This window comes from Lissotriton vulgaris, chromosome 2_1 (genome assembly GCF_964263255.1).
Source record: "Lissotriton vulgaris chromosome 2_1, aLisVul1.2, whole genome shotgun sequence".
NCBI lineage: Eukaryota > Metazoa > Chordata > Amphibia > Caudata > Salamandridae > Lissotriton > Lissotriton vulgaris.
The window spans coordinates 1648576738-1648594018 of NC_141687.1; the positions used below are offsets into that span (position 1 = coordinate 1648576738).

General features: G+C 53.6%; 1 protein-coding gene across 1 annotated transcript in view; it reads right to left on the reverse strand.

Moving 5' to 3' along the window:
• The window catches only part of LOC147733013 (membrane-bound glycerophospholipid O-acyltransferase 2-like), a 204379-nt gene that overhangs the window by 81261 nt on the left and 105837 nt on the right, over positions 1 to 17281 (reverse strand). The window contains exon 5 of the mRNA XM_086957569.1: positions 17166 to 17221. Coding sequence (XP_086813695.1) covers positions 17166 to 17221 — 56 coding nt within the window. The remainder of the gene's footprint in view (positions 1 to 17165; positions 17222 to 17281) is intronic.

Below are 17281 nucleotides of genomic sequence, written 5' to 3' on the forward strand. Positions count from 1 at the left end.
ATTTCTACAGGCTTCTGACAAGTGGCTATTAAGCTAGAAAATTAGCGGGGAACTTAAACTATCATCAGGAGAGCGCTGACAGATCTTGTTAACCAGGGAGCTTCCTTCAGAAACTCCTAGCGATTGCTGGGAAGAGCAGTAAAACCAGTGGAATTCCTGCAGATCACTCTGTGTGTGCAAGCTAGCACTAAGTTAATGGGCAGATAAGGAGAGGGAGATCTTACCACTGCAGAAGAGGTGCAGTCAGCTATTTGGCAGGGTGAAGTGTTGGGATACATTAATGTCATTGATTGTAATGCAAAGTGTCACTGCTTAGTGTACTCCTAATGAGATAGTTCTTTTCTCAGAAGTAAGCGTTTCTGTACTCCTGAAGACTGAATGTTTTGAACCATAATTTTTCCACAGCAGGAAGAGTGTTGTTTACTTCTCTAAATCAAAGGTATAATCGCAATTCCTGAGAAGAACTAAAATGTATTACACTGTATAATTTGAAACTAAAGAGCATATTATTTTTATAAAACAGCACGTATTTTCACATAATTTTGGTGTAGTGTTTTTCTTTTTGAGTGCTATTGCGTGGAGTTACTTTTGGGTGGTCTGCAACCTTTACACTGTGCCTCTAAATGTTAGTCTTGCCCTAGGCCAGGCTACCTAATTCCAACATATTGGTGCCTAGCGGTGGGATTGCGGACTTGGTTGCAGCTACTTACTAGTAACTTGGCGTAATACACCTAACCTACACCAGGAGTTTTCTCCTTGCGGCCCTCCCAATTAGTCTTTTTGTTTTTTCTAAATTTATTCCTGGTGGTGGGTGGAGTTGGTTTTAGGTTACCCTCACCCCACTGAAATCTCTGGTGTGTATCCAGGTTTGCCAGACTCACAATGGAGTTTGCGGTGGAAAACCTGGAAGTCTATTCCGTGCCCCAATTGAGAATGTTCTGCCAGCAGATGGGGGTCTTCTTCAAACATGGTGCAAGGAAGGGGGAGCTCCAGACTAGCCTTAGGGCCTGGGTGGAGGCACACCAAGAGACAAAGGAGGAGGATGAAGAGGTTGACCGGGGCACAGAAGGGGGGGTGGAGGAGTTATTCCACCATGAGGGGGAAAACTTGCTCACCGGACCAGTGTCCTATTCCAGAAAGGGCAGTAGCATTTCTGGGAGAAGCCTAACAGAAGCTGAGCTCACCGATAGGAGGGAGAAAAGACAGCTAAAGTGGGAGTTGGCTAAGATGGAATTGGAGAAAGAGGAGAAGAGGATGGTCCACGAGTTTAGGCTAAAGGAACTGGAGCTCCAAAGTCTACAGCGGGGGTCCTCTCCTGTTAGGAATGGTGGCAGCGAACTGAAAGAGTCAGCCAGGGAGACCAAACCCTATATCCCAAAGGACCTGATAGCGAGCTTCAGTCAGGGGGATGATGTTGCTAAGTGGCTGGCCGCTTATGAGGTTTCTTTGAAGGTTCATGGAGTGCAGGAGAAGCACTGGGGGGGTAGTTTGTACAAGTACATGCCTCCTGCTGGTCGGGACACCTTGTTGGCCCTGGATCCAGAGGAACAGACAAACTACCCCACCATGAAGCTGGCGTTATTGAGGAAGTTCGGGCTCACCCCAGAAAGGTACCGACAGAAGTTTAGGGGGAGCCACAAGATGGGAACTCAGAACTGGGTGGACTTCCTTGATTACGCCAGAAAGGCTTTAGAGGGTTGGGTCAAGGGCAGTGAGGTAAAAGATTATGAGGGGCTGTATGATCTGTTTTTGAGAGAACACCTCCTCGAGAAATGTTTTCCCGAGCTGCGCCAACACCTGGTAGACAGCAAGCTGACCAATCCCCGGAAGCTTGCAGAGGAGGCGGACATCTGGACAAGTACCCGGGTGTCCCCCAAGGGGACTGGAGGGGAATCTCAAAAAGCCGGACAGGGCGCCCCCCAGAAGAAGGAGGGGGGGGGAGAAAAAGAAAGAGTTCTCTAAAGGTCCCCAAAATAACTTCCAAGGGAAGGGAGCAGGTTTCACCCCTAGGGCAAACCCGCCCCGGAACCCTCATCCTGGCCAGAGCCAGCAGCCCAGGGTTCTCCACTGTTTTGAATGCGGTGGCGTTGGACATTATAAGGGAGATGTCAGATGCCCAAAGAGACCACCCCCTCCCACCGGAGGAAAGTCACCGGGAGTAGCTAGTGTAGCGCTCGGGGAGGAGTTGCCCTTAGATAAGGGGGGTGAGTGGGCGGGTGTCACCTTAGTGTCCCTGGGAGAGCGGGAGATGGTGCCAAAGATCCAGGTGCCCCCAAATACTACAAAGTATGGGCAATGGGTTACCATCAATGGCCAGAGAGGGGAGGCTCTGAGGGATACAGGAGCCAGCATGACTATGGTGAGAAGTCAGCTGGTGTCCCCAGAGCAGGTTGTTCCTAATGTACTCCACCCTGCCGCGATGGCTGACGGCAGAATGGGCCACTATCCAGTGGCTGAGGTTCCCTTTGAGTGGGAGGGGGTTGCAGGTTCACTTCGAGTTGCCGTAAGCCCTGCCGTGCCAGTCGATTGTCTGTTGGGTAATGACATGGAACACAATACTTGGAGAGAGGTGGAATACCGGACGCATTCTGCGATGCTGGGTACACCTGACTGGGCCTGTGTCAGCACACGGTCTGCGACTGCCCGGAGAGGGAGTTCGCCTGGGTTGGAGCCTGGAACAATGGCCCAACCCGCTGCTAAGAAGGGACAGACCCGGAGACAGAGAAAGCCTGCTCCGGCTTCCACACCCCATGAGACAGATCGGCCACCTGCGGTGGTGGACCAGGAGTCCGTGGAGGGGGAAGTAGACTCTCTGGAGGATTTACCCATCCCTGCGGAGTGGCATGTGGAGGGAGGTCCTACCAGGGAAGAATTCTGTGAGGGGCAGCGGGAGTGCCCCACCCTTGAGGGACTGAGGCGACAGGCTGAAGCCCAAGCAGCAGGTGATGTTACGGGACATTACCATATTTACTGGGAGGATGGACTTCTCTACAGTGAACCCAAGGTACCCTTGCCTGGTTCATCAAGGGCCTTGGTAGTCCCGCAACAGTACCGAGCCTTTCTTTTGGAACTGGCTCACGCCATACCCCTGGCAGGACACTTAGGTCAGGACAAGACCTTTGCCCGGCTTGTCCTCCACTTTTACTGGCCTCGAATGAAAGTGGCGTCCGACACATACTGTAGGACATGTGTAACCTGCCAGGCCAGTGGGAAAACAGGGGTGAAGCTAAAAGCTCCCCTGGAACCACTTCCAGTCGTTAGCACCCCCTTTGAGAGGGTGGGCATCGACATTGTAGGGCCTTTGGATCCACCGACAGCAGCTGGTCACAGGTTTATCCTGGTACTGGTGGATCATGCCACACGGTACCCAGAGGCAATACCTCTGAGGACAGTCACTGCACCTGTAGTGGCAAGAGCCCTAATGGGAATCTTTACCCGAGTGGGATTTCCCAAGGAAGTTGTGTCCGACAGGGGGACCAACTTCCTGTCAGCTTACATGCGGGCAATGTGGAAGGAGTGTGGAGTGACCTACCGGTTCACCACTCCCTATCACCCCCAGTCAAATGGACTGGTTGAGAGGTTCAATAAGACCTTGAAGGGCATGATCAGAAGTCTGCCCGAGAGCCTGCGGAGGAAATGGGATGTCCTCCTACCCTGTTTACTTTTTTCCTACAGGGAAGTGCCCCAGAAGGGAGTGGGCTTCAGCCCCTTTGAGCTTCTGTATGGGCACCCTGTACGCGGTCCTCTCAGCCTGGTGAAGGATGGTTGGGAGAAATCTCCCAGGAAACCCCCCCAGGATGTGGTGAGCTACATGCTGGCCTTCAGGAGCCAAATGGCGAAGTTGTGGAAGCAAGCTTCTGACAACTTGGAGGCCAGCCAGGCAGTCATGAAGGAGTGGTACAACCACAACGCTCACCCGGTGGAACTGGAGCCTGGACAGAAGGTGTGGGTGATGGAACCTGGAGAGCTTAGCGCCCTCCAGGATCGCTGGACAGGCCCCTTTGAGGTGTTGGAAAAGAAGGGTAAGGCCACATACCTGGTGGACCTTAAGACCCCTCGACAGCCCCTACGGGTGCTACACGCCAACAGACTCAAGCCCCACCATGAGAGGCCCGAAGTCATGCTGATGATGGTGACTGACGGGGGAGAGGAAGCGGAAAGCGAACCTCTCCCAGATCTCTTTTCGTCCCAAGAGAAGGATGGGTCAGTGGAGGGAGTGAATCTCTCTCCTACTCTCACTCCTGAGCAACGGGAGGACTGTCGCCAGATACTGGAGCAGTACTCTTCGTTGTTCTCCCTTGTCCCGGGAAGGACCCACCTGTGTACCCATGATGTGGACACAGGAGACAGCCCACCAGTGAAGTCCAAGACCTACCGGCTGTCTGACAAGGTGAAGGCTAGCATACATGGAGAAGTTGCCAAGATGCTAGAGCTGGGAGTAATTGAACCTTCCAACAGCCCTTGGTCCAGTCCGGTGGTGCTCGTGCCAAAAGCCGCACCACCAGGCACCACACCTGAACTGAGGTTCTGTGTGGATTACCGAGGACTGAATTCAGTGACAAGGACTGATGCTCATCCGATCCCTAGGGCGGATGAATTGATTGACCGGCTAGGAGCTGCCCAATATCTGAGTACCTTTGACCTCACTTCTGGGTACTGGCAGATCTCCTTGACAGATGGAGCAAGGGAAAGGTCAGCCTTCTCCACGCCTGAGGGACACTACCAGTTCTGTGTGATGCCCTTTGGGCTCAAGAACGCCCCTGCCACATTTCAGCGGCTGGTGAACCAGGTCCTCTCTGGAATGGAGAGTTTCTCTGCTGCTTACTTGGATGACATTGCTGTCTTCAGTAGCAGTTGGGAGGACCATCTGCAGCATTTGCAGGCCGTTCTCCAGGCCCTGAGACAAGCTGGATTGACCATCAAAGCCAGCAAATGCCAGATTGGGCAGGGGTCGGTTGTGTACCTTGGACACTTGGTGGGTAGGGGGACTGTGCAGCCCCTGCAGGCGAAGATTGAGGCAATCATGGCCTGGGAACCCCCCAAGACACAGACTGAGGTCCGAGCTTTCCTGGGCCTCACAGGTTACTACCGTCGCTTTGTGAAGGGGTATGGCACTATTGTAGCGCCCCTCACAGAGCTCACCTCCAAGAAACAACCTCGACGGGTAGTTTGGACAAAGGCTTGTCAGCAAGCCTTTGAAAAGTTGAAACAGGCAATGTGTGCGGCGCCGGTCCTGAGGGCCCCAGACTTCTCCAAGGAGTTCATTGTCCAAACGGATGCATCAGAGCATGGCATTGGGGCAGTGCTATCGCAACTCAACGAAGAGGGCCTGGATCAACCTGTAGTCTTCCTATCTAGGAGGCTGCTTCCCCGGGAACAGAAGTGGAGTGCTATTGAGAGGGAAGCTTTTGCGGTGGTGTGGGCTCTGAAGAAGCTGCGGCCATACCTCTTTGGCTCGCACTTCCTGGTTCAGACCGACCACCGACCCCTTCGTTGGCTGATGCAAATGAAGGGGGAAAATCCCAAGTTGTTGAGGTGGTCCATCTCCCTACAGGGAATGGACTTCCGGGTGGAACATCGGCCTGGAGTGGACCACGCCAATGCAGACGGTCTCTCCAGGTATTTCCGCCTTAGTGATGAGGACTCCCAAGGGGTTGGGTAGTTCTCCCCACTTTCAGCTGGGGGGGACGCGTGTTAGACCTGTCTGGCTTTTTGGCGAAGTCCCTCCTAATTTTTATTTATTTTGTCCCCTTTTTGCCCCTCAAACCCTTGTTAATTTTTGTGTCTACTAACTTTTTATAGGTGTTGACCAGGGGGATAGGTGTTCTTTCCCCCCTTGTAATCTTTTACCTCAGGCCCGAGGCCTGTGCTGTCAGGAAACCTCATGTTGTCACAAAATGGAGGGCCCTAACTGTCACCAACTGCCACACCATAATCAGCCCCATAGGATAACATTAGGTCTTCCAGAACCTTCTGGACCCTACTGGACTCTGTGAGGCTAGGTTATAAAAGGGCAGGGGGCAGGAGGCCATTTTGGGTAGTCCAGTGTGAGAGGAGAGAGGCTGCAGTGTGAGGAGGAGGACGCGCTAGGAGAAGCTAGTTGGTTTCATTAACTGACAGCATCTTTCAGAGGACGTTCCCCCTTGTGCTGCTGTCCGAACCCTACCGTTGGCTGAATATCGACCTGGTCCAGTCAAGTAACCAGGAACTTTGGACACTTTCCCGGTCTTGGGCCGTGTCCCACATTCACCCTCAAGACCCCCCATTGGTCTAATAATCCGCTTCCCCACCTTCCGGCGAAACGTCAGGCCTACCGGATCAGAAGAGCAGTGCCCGGTGCGTTCTGGCATCGTGGGTGGCCGAGGTGTCTCTGTCGGGAAGGCGCGAGGCGCTGTGAAGGAGCGCAGCTGGCGGGAAAGTGGCACGTCTTCCTGGTTCACGCCGGTAGCGGACTTTGAGGTGAGACGCTGTTCCCCTGCGCAAGAGCAGAGGCGTGTGCTTCCCGGCTGAAGGAGGCGGTGCCGGCCGAGCCACTGGTTCCCCGCGTCTGCGCAGCAGAGGCCCGCGTCAGGAGGAAGCGAGGGAGCACCGAGCAGCAACGCGTTTCCGGCTTCCACGGCGAACCCGGCTGGTGAGGACTGAGGCGGAGGAGCGCCCTGCCTTTCCAGCGAGGCGGGAACCCCGACCACAACCAGCTTGCCGACAGCGTGACCGGTAACAGCCGAGGCAGCGCGTGGAAGAGCGAAAGGGCTGCTAGCATCAATCTTCCCCATTCCAGCGCTAGATCAAGAGGCTGGCTGGGCGGAGATAGGCGACCGTTAGTGCTGCCGGTGTGGTGACGGTGGAGTCGTCTGAAAGGCCCTACCCCTGTGGACTGAAGCAGGACAGGAGGATAACAGTAAGGAGAGAGAGGGGGTGAGGAAGGAAAGGGCTACGCCTTCCTGGGTGGAGCGCTAGACTCACAAATCAGGGTGTACCATCAACGTTAAGACCTGAGCTGTGTTAGAAAAGGCGAAGGGGAAAAAGGAGCCACATAATCCTAACCTCATTTCTACAGGCTTCTGACAAGTGGCTATTAAGCTAGAAAATTAGCGGGGAACTTAAACTATCATCAGGAGAGCGCTGACAGATCTTGTTAACCAGGGAGCTTCCTTCAGAAACTCCTAGCGATTGCTGGGAAGAGCAGTAAAACCAGTGGAATTCCTGCAGATCACTCTGTGTGTGCAAGCTAGCACTAAGTTAATGGGCAGATAAGGAGAGGGAGATCTTACCACTGCAGAAGAGGTGCAGTCAGCTATTTGGCAGGGTGAAGTGTTGGGATACATTAATGTCATTGATTGTAATGCAAAGTGTCACTGCTTAGTGTACTCCTAATGAGATAGTTCTTTTCTCAGAAGTAAGCGTTTCTGTACTCCTGAAGACTGAATGTTTTGAACCATAATTTTTCCACAGCAGGAAGAGTGTTGTTTACTTCTCTAAATCAAAGGTATAATCGCAATTCCTGAGAAGAACTAAAATGTATTACACTGTATAATTTGAAACTAAAGAGCATATTATTTTTATAAAACAGCACGTATTTTCACATAATTTTGGTGTAGTGTTTTTCTTTTTGAGTGCTATTGCGTGGAGTTACTTTTGGGTGGTCTGCAACCTTTACACTGTGCCTCTAAATGTTAGTCTTGCCCTAGGCCAGGCTACCTAATTCCAACACCAACTATGGTCATCATTGTGCAATTGAGTGTGTTCATCCATATACAATTATCTACAGGTTCAGTTATTTAGCATTTCGCCTACGGTAGCGTTGCGTTCCCGCATCCTCCCGGCTCCCCCCCTCATTGTGCTGGCATATCCTCTGCTACTAGTCCTCTTCATCCTCTGATTCCGAGTCCTCACCCTCCGGCAGGGCCTCACATGGTTCTCCCCTATATTTGTTCCATGGCGTCCACACCTTATTCCACTTGCGGGGGCAAGCCCTTAACACATATACTGCTCTTTCCTTCACCATTAGGAGGTCCATGTTCCTTATCCACCCTGCCACCGTCGGCAACTCCGGGGCACCCCACCTCTGTGCAATGTCTCGTTTGGCCACTGTCACCGCCAGTGTGACCCACAGTTGTCCATACCTGTTTAAGTCTGTAGGGTCCCAGATGTTCAGCAAGCACTTACGGGGTTCCGGCAGGACAGATACATTGATGGCCTGTGAGACTGTACGCATAATCTGCCTCCATAGTTCCCTGATTTGTGGACATTCCCATAGTGTGTGGAGGAGAGTTCCCTCATCCCCGCATCCCCTGAGGCAGTATGGGTGTGGTGCCCTTTGTATTCTGTGTAGTAGTGTGCGGGTGTAGTAGGTGCGATGTAAAATCTTAAGCTGCACTAGGCGGAATCTAGCCGAAATGCCTACTTCCCGCGGCGAGCCAAGTGCCTCGTTCCACTCCGTATCATCCATTTAACCCAGTTCTCCCACCCATTTTTCTTTAAGTCTCTGTGTGGGATCTGGCAGGTTATTAATCAGTTTTTTGTACGTGAGTGAGGTCGCTTTCTGCTCCATAAATTCGGTCAGTAACCTGTCTTCCAGTGGTGATGATTCTGGGAGTGTGGTGTCTGGTGGGATTGCTTGCATTAGAGCATGCCGGATTTGCACATACCGATATGTTTCAGAGGGGCCCAGGCCGTATAGCTGTTGGAGCTGTGGGAAAGGAACAACCGTGCCTTTGTCCCAGAGGTCCCCCACCACCGAGATCCCTATGGTGTCACATCGTGCGAACCCCTTACATGTCCGCAGGTTACCCAGTGTTTTAGTGTCCCACAACGGAGTTAACCTGGTGATTTTACCCTTCCACCCCAGGCGTGATTGTGCTGCATGCCAGAGCATCGCCGTGTGAAGCGTTGGGCCAAGTACGGCTTTCACTTGTGGGTAGTTGTACAGCACTGAAAGCATGCCCTCAGTCCCCAGTTGCGACCAATCCGCCTTATACGCGGGGTCCTCCCGTGAGACGTGGATCCAATGATTAACAACCTTAAGCTGGGACGCCCAGTAATATAGTTGGAGATTGGGCAGCGCAATCCTCCCCTCGTACCAGCTCTTCACCAATTTATTCTGCGCTATCCGTGCTGGGCCATTACTCCATAGCAAACTGGAAACCAAAGCCGCGACCTGTCGGAAGTACCGTGGGTTAACCACATAAGGGGAATTTTCGAGCACATAGAGAAACCTTGGGAGAGCCATCATTTTATAGAGCGCCGCTCGTCCCAGGAGGGTCAGCGGCAGTGCAGCCCAATATCTGACATCGGCACGCAAGCGTTGCAGAGGTGGCTGTAAGTTTTCGGTATAGAACTGTGTAGCATCGGTAGTCACAAAAATACCCAGGTACTTAAATGAGGTGGTGGTTATCTTGAGGGGACAGTCGGCTGGTAGCACTGGACCCGGGCCCTTGAGTACATAGAGTATGGACTTGGACCAGTTCAAGGTATAGCCCGAAGCCTTGCCGTGTTCATCGCAGAGAGCCAACAGGGCGGGGACCCCTTCATTTGGTCTGGTCATGTAGATCAGCATGTCGTCCGCATATAGGGAGACCTTGTCCTCCCACCCGTCTTCCCAAGTGATGCCCCGGAATAGCGGCGTCGTTCTAAGCAGGACTGCCAACGGTTCCAACACTAATGCAAACAGAAGGGGCGATAGCGGGCACCCTTGTCTGGTTCCCCTCCCCAGTGGAAAGGTCGATGATATGTGACCATTTGCAACCACCTGCGCCACCGGCAAGGTGTAGAGTAATCGCACCCATGCAAGATACTGTGGGCCGAATCCCATTCGGGTCAGGACAGCAAACAGGTACTCCCATTCCACCAAATCAAACGCCATTTTTGCGTCTAGGGAGAGTATCACTGCCTGCTCTGTAAGAAGATGCGCCCGCGCCAGTACCTCATGCACCCTCCGTAGGTTCAGCGCTGTGCTCCTGTGAGGCATGAAGCCCGATTGGTCAGGGTGTATTAGGGTACTCAGATGATTGGTCAGACGACTGGCCAGGAGTTTCGCCAGGATCTTTGCTTCTGTGTTGAGCAAGGAAATGGGTCGGTACGAGGCGCAATCTGTCGGTGGGTTGGCTGGTTTGGGGATGGCCACGATAGTGGCCGTGCGTTGGTCGAGCGGAAGCAGTGCCTTTTCCACGCTTTCTTTGTACATGTCCAAGAGAGGCTTGGCCAGCACCGAGTCCACTGCTTTATACCATTCCACAGGAATCCCGTTGGGGCCCAGAGCCTTACCGGACTGCAACGCCTGTATCGCTAACTGGATCTCTCCCTCCGTCAGGTCTGTATCAAGTTCCTGCCGCGCTTCAGGTGCGAGCACAGGGATAGAAATGTGGCTGAGTGACGCCAGGGCCTCCTGTTCTGTGACCGATCGTGTCGGTGTGTATATCCCCTGGAAGTGGTGAGCTAGCGTGTGTACTATCCGCTCCGGGTGAGTCTGCAGCTGGCCCCCTGCATCATATAGTCGTTGTATCCCCCTGTTACTGCCGCCCCGCTTGTCCAGCCATGCCAGCATTTTCCCTGCCTTATCTCCCACATCATATATGCGGTGTGCGGTGTTCGCAAGGTGCCCTTTAGTGATTGTAGTGAGGTGTGCCTGGTGCTGCTGCTGTCGGAGCTGTAGCTCATGTGCGGTGTTAGGGGTGGGGTCTGCCATGTGTGCATTGTTCGCCGTGTGTAGTGCCAATTCTAAATTAGCCAGTTCAGCTCTGGATTCCCTTTTATGCCCAGTAATGGCCGATATGGATGCCCCTCGCAGGACCGTTTTGTATGCCTCCCACAGTACCGAGGGTGAGGCGACCGTTCCCGTGTTCTCATTAAAGTAGTGTGTTGTAGTCAATTTAAGTTTCTTCCTGATACCGGGTATCTGCAGATAATTGGGATATATCGGGTACACTCTAGCGCGCTTTTGTTCTTTGGTAAAAAGGTGAAGGGAGATCGGGGAGTGGTCAGAGATGCCTCTCGGCAGAATTTCCAGCCCGTCCACGGAGCCCAATCCTACCCCTAGAAAGAAGAAGAAGTCAATACGTGAAAGGCTATCGTGGGGGGCTGAGTAGTGCGTGTAGTGCTTCGCCGTGGGGTTCAAGTGACGCCACACATCCGTGAGGCCCATGGCAGTCAGGAATCCAGGAAGCGTGGCAGTCCCTCTCTGGCGATCCCGTATGGGAAAGGTGTCTCGTAGGGGGTCTGTTATAGCATTGAAGTCTCCCCCAAGGATCATATCACCTTCCGGGAGATCAATGAGAAACTGGCCAAGAGCTGGCAGTGCAGTAGAATGAAGCGCTGGGGGGATGTATACAGATACCACATTTAGGGCCCTCCCCTCCCATTGGCCAGAGAGTGCCGCAAACCGCCCCTGATCGTCTGTCTTGTGGCTAGTGACCAAAGAGGATGAGTTGTTCTTGAGGAGTATCCCGGTGCCTCTGGAGCCTGAGGTGAATTCGGAGTGTACTGCCATGGTGTAGCCACGCCTGTTCAGTGCTTTGCAAGTGGTCCCCGCTAGATGTGTTTCCTGAAGCAGCACCAGTTCAGATTTATGGCGTTTAATGGTTTGCAGTACCAAACCACGCTTAATTTTGTCCCCCAATCCCCTGACGTTCCATGTAAGTAGCTTTAGTGGGGGCACCAGTGTCGTTACAGGAGTGCCCTCAGCGGGTGCTGCTTGTGCTTGTTGTGCCATTTGGGTTCATGACCCATGATGCCAATGGGCAGCAATGTGGTGAAGCCAGTGTGCGGAGCCGCACGCCGTGATACCTGGCGCCGGCGGCTAGTAGTGTAACTGTGCCTTGTACAATCGCAATGATGACCAGTAACCTTAACTTTAACTTTAACAGTACAACTCTTCCCCCCCCACCCCCTCCCTGCTCCCCTGCACCACGGACGAAATCCCGCCCGCATCCCCAACTTAGCAGAGTGCTTTTGTCCCCTCCCTATCTAGTCTTACTTGCTTGTGGGGTTGGTGAGTCCCCTACAGGCACCGGCCATAACCCGCCCTACTCAGTTCCATCGGCCCGAAGTCCCAAGGGCTGTGTCCAGATCATGTCGTATACGGCTCAGGTAGTCAACCCCTGCTAGGCTGACCGGAATCAAACGGGTCCCTCTCAAGATCAGAGTCTAATCCCCCGGCTGCGCCTTGTTCAGTAGCCGGGCTGGCCGCCCGGTGTTCCGTCGTCCTCTCGCTGCGGCGGTCTTGGCGTTCCTTGTGCGGGCGCTGGGGTTTGCCCACCGGCCTCCAGCCATCCAGCCATTCTCGTGCCACCTCAGGTGTGTCGAAAAACCATGTCTTCCCCTCAGCCACAATCCGCAGTTTGGCGGGGAAGAGCATCGAATAGGGCAGTCCCCTGTCACGTAGCGTTTTTTTTACTTCAGTGAAGGATTTTCTACGTCTGGCCACCTCGGCTGTGTAGTCTGGGAAGAAGGCCAGAGTAGAGTTCTGAACTTTCACAGGCGGTGCCACCCTGGCTGCTTGCAGAATGGCGTCCCTGTCCCTAAAGTTGAAGAGTCTAGCCAGCACCGGCCGCGGTGAGGCTCCTGGTTTGGCCGCTCCCCCAGGGACTCGGTGCGCTCTCTCGATGGAGAAGAAGTTGGACAGGCCTTTAGGCTGCAGTTTGGTCTTGATAAGGTCCACGATGTATAGGTCCATGGCTCCCTTCCCCTCCGATTCCGGAAGGCCTAGGATGCGGACGTTATTTCTCCGTGAGCGCCCTTCCTGGTCATCCAGTTTTTCTTGTAGTTGCTTGGTGGTTTTTTCCAGTCGCTCCATCGCCACCTGTAGATCTGAGGTGTCTTCAATGAGTGACTTTGTGACTACCTCCACTTGAGATACCCTCTCTGACATCTTCTTAAAGTCTGCTTACAGCAGGTTCACTTCGGTGGAGATGGTGCCCACTGTCGCCTGGACCTCAGTGAGGGTTTTCATAATGGCTTCCAGTGTAACTTTCCCAGCCCCATTCGCGTCTGTGGATGCACCGGTGGAATGACGCCCAGGTCCTTGCGAGTGACCGCTCTGGGTATAGGCAAATTTATCAAGCCTCGCTTGCGTCGTTGTACTCCTCGTGTTTTTGCCTGCCATTACGCTGTGTTCGGCTCCGCACTGTCCGGTCCGTCCAGTGGTTCTTGGTCCAACCTCCCACTGATTTCACCGTCCCCTGGGTGTGCGCCGTTGACGCAGATGGCAGGAGTTCGGATCGTGGCGCACCGTAGCCCCCTAATGCCAGGCTTGGGTCTCAATCCGCTTGGGGTTCAGTCTTATTTTCCAGCCACGTGTGAGGCCCTCACCTCCGTGGTCACTGCAGTTTGATTCGATATGAGGCCGTGTTGCGCCGCTGGTGGCGTCTGCGCTATGGGCACCTCGCAGGTATCATTCGATCAGGGCGGTGCCCCCTCCACGTGGGTCGCACCGCCGCTTCCCAAGCCTTTATGGGTGCTTTGGTCGCAGGCGCTGCCAGGCTGTGAGTGTCCCTCCTTCCCCACGCTGTCTCGGGCCAGAGTCCAGTTCGCCGAGCTACGGGGGGGCTGCGCTGATCTAGGCGCCTTTCGCCCTACCTTGTCGTGCGCATGAGGTGCCTGCCCGGCAGCGTAGTCTCAAGATGGCTCCTCCGCGGTGCAGGGATTCTTCCGCCCCCGAGGGCGCCTATTTCGCGTCCAGGAGGGACTGTCGGCCAGGCCCAGGTGCAGCAGCCGTGTTCGATTCCGCCGGCTGCCGCGCTGTTCAGATGCCATGCTGATGCCCGCCGTCTGGCGGTGGGACGTGGGCGCCGGCTGGAGCCGAAGTCCTCCGGCCGGGTAGGGCGGACTTCCGGTCGGGCACTTCCAGCACTCCAGGCCGGTGCTGCTGGGCAGGCGGAGGCCCCACCTCGCCGTCGCCGAACGGAGCACTTCTCGGTGTCGGATTTTCACCGGGGGGCGGCTCAATGTGCGCCGCTTGGTTCCTGGAGCCGATTTCACCCCTTCGGGCGGGTTAGTGTACGGATGGGTAGACGGATATTTGCGCGGGCCGGTCAGCCTTGTGGAGCTCCCGAGTTAAGCTGCCGCCATGCTCGGCAGTTGGCCGAAGACGTAGTGTTTTCTATTTTTGCATACACAGTTGATAGCTTTTGAAGCTATGTGCATTATATCTACATACAACTTAATGTTGGGTGAGGGTGACCTGTATGAAGGTTTAACTACCTGTAGCGAATAGGTGAAGTACTTTGTTCTTCTGAGGTGTTTTAAATGTTTTAAGCATGTTTTATGGATTTAGTTGTTCTAAATAATCAATGGAGTTTTGGCCTTTCCCTTAATTTCTTTGTGTCAGCCTTCACTTCTTCCTAGGGAAAATTACTGAGTCATACAACTGAACTCCTGCTTCATCCCACAACTGAACTCTTCCTCACATACCCCGTCAGACCTGTAGTCATCCCGTCCTGTCAGTTGAATGCATGAGAATTCCCGCTCACCTTCTGAAACCGTGTCCTCAGTTGTGAACACGCAGCTGCGACAATCAGCGCATGCGTGAGCTCTTGTGGTTTTCGTCACACTCTACAGCGTATACATTATCTAAAAAAATCTCCGAATTAATGCATGGGCTCAGTGGCGTCACTAGAGGGTGCGGGGGTGCGGACCGCACCGGGTGACACCCTCACATGGGGGTGACACCATCTGGTTGCACCCCCCGCCCCCCCAGCAGGCCTCTGTACATGGCACCCCCTGCACCGCACCCGAAGGCCTCGGAGAGACTCGATCCGCTTTAAAAACAAAAGCGAACCGAGATATTTTCTCACCTATTCGAAATAAAATGTTCTCATTAGATAAAGTTTAAAAAGTGTAGTAATGAGGGCCCCCCGCCATTTATATGGAAAAAGACACAGTGCTAAAGAGGGGGGGGGGGGGCCGGAAGGGGGGGGGGGGGTATTAACCGCTTGGAAATTAGCTTTTACTTTAGCTGTTACATATCGTAACATTCTCACGTCTACAAACTCGCTGGTGCCTTGTACACAGATTTCTTTTTGCATCTTGAAAAGCTTTAAAAGAGAAACCACATGAAAGCGGCAGAGAGTGGGTTTAATGTGCGAGAGAGAGGGAGCTAGAGGGGGTAAGAAGACAGAGAGAGAGAGAGAGTTAGAGTGAGAAAGACAGAGAGAGAGGGAGCTAGAGTGAGAAAGACAGAGAGAGATGGAGCTAGAGGGAGTAAGACAGAGAGAGGGAGACAGAGGTAGCTAGAGGAAGTAAGACAGAGAGAGAGAGAGAGGGAGCTAGACAGAGAGAGGGAGCTAGAGGGAGTATGATAGAGAGAGAGGGAGCTAGATGGAGCAAGATAGAGAGAGAGGGAGCAAGACAGAGAGAGAGGGAGCTAGAGGGAATAAGAGAGATGGAGGTAGAGGGAGCAAGACAGAGAGAGAGGGCGCTAGAGGGAGTAAGACAGAGAGAGAGGGAGCTAGAGGGAGTAAGACAGAGAGAGAGGGAGACAGAACGAGCTAGAGGGAGTAAGACAGAGAGAGAGAGAGGGAGCTAGACAGAGACAGAGGGAGCTAGAGGGAGTAAGATAAAAGAGAGAGGGAGCTCGAGGGAGCTAGACAGAGAGAGGGAGCTAGAGGGAGTAAGACAGAGAGAGAGGGAGCTAGAGGGAGCTAGACAGAGAGAGGGAGCTAGAGGGAGTAAGACAGAGAGAGAGGGAGTCAGAGGGGGCTAGAGGGAGCAAGACAGAGAGAGTGAGCTAGACAGAGAGAGGGAGCTAGAGGGAGTAAGAGAGAGAGAGAGGGAGTGAAAGGGAGTAAGACAGAGAGAGAGGGAGCTAGAGGGAGTAAGAGAGAGAGAGGGAGCTAGAGGGTGGAAGACAGAGCGAGGAGCTAGAGGGAGTACGACAGAGAGAGAGGGAGCTAGAGGGAGTAAGACAGAGAGAGAGGGAGCTAGAGGGAGTAAGACTGAGAGAGAGGGAGACAGAGGGAGCTAGAGGGAGCAAGAGAGAGGGAGCTAGAGGGAGCTAGACAGAGAGAGGGAGCTAGAGGGAGTAAGACAGAGAGAGAGAGGGAGCTAGAGAGAATAAGACAGCGAGAGAGGGAGCTAGACAAAGAGAGGGAGCTAGAGGGAGTAAGATAGAAAGAGAGGGAGCTACAGGGAGCTAGAGCGAGCAAGACAGAGAGAGAGGGAGCTAGAGGGAGTAAGAGAGAGAGAGGGAGCTAGAGGGAGCAAGACAGAGAGAGGGAGCTAGAGGGACCAAACCGGAGAGAGAGGGAGCTAGAGGGAGTAAGACAAAGAGAGAGGGAGCTAGGCGGAGCAAGACAGATAGAGAGGGAGCTAGAGGGAGTAAGAGAGAGGGAGCTAGAGGGAATAAGACAGAGAGAGAGGGAGCTATAGGGAGCAAGACAGAGAGAGGGGGGCTAGAGGGAGTAAGAGAGAGAGAGAGGGAGCTAGAGGGAGTAAGAAAGAGGGGGCTAGAGGGAGTAAGACAGAGAGAGAGGAAGCTAGAGGGAGTAAGGCAGAGAGAGGGAGCTAGAGGGAGCAAGACAGAGAGAGAGGGAGCTAGAGGGAATAAGAGAGAGAGAGGGAGCTAGAGGGAGTAAGAGAGAGAGCGGGAGCTAGAGGGAGTAAGAGAGAGAGTGGGAGCTAGAGAGAGTAAGACAGAGAGAGGGAGCTAGAGGGAGTAAGACAGAGAGAGAGGGAGCAAGAGGGAGTAAGACAGAGAGAGAGGGAGCTAGAAGGAGTAAGAGAGGGAGAGAGGGAGCAAGACAGAGAGAGGGAGCTAGAGGGAGTAAGACAGAGAGAGGGGGAGCTAGAGGGCGTAAGGCAGAGAGGGAGGGAGCTAGAGGGAGTAAGACAGAGAGAGAGGGAGCTAGAGGGAGTAAGACAGAGAGAGGGAGCTATACAGAAAGAAGGAGCTAGAGGGAGTAAGACAGTACCTAGCACCGTACATTTCCGACAGAGGTAGTCCATGCGGTAAGTCGTGAGGGGGTGACACCATGAGTTACCCGCACCGGGTGACACCAACCCCAGTGACGCCACTGCATGGGCTGCAGATAGCGGAGCTCGGAAACAAAGGGCAGTGATTGCTCCTACTTGTCATTTGTCTTCCTAAAGTGTTTATAAAATGTTTCTCGACTCCTACTACCGCCCACCCCAGCAGTCATTTCACCGCAGCCCCACAAGGCGGTTCCACTCACCGTCATGGAGCTCGAAGGCCACTTTCGTGATCTTTTGTGTGATGATCATGATGGCTCTGTACAGGGGGGGGGGAGAAAAGGGGCGACTGGTTAGTACAAAAGTCCAGCTTCAAATA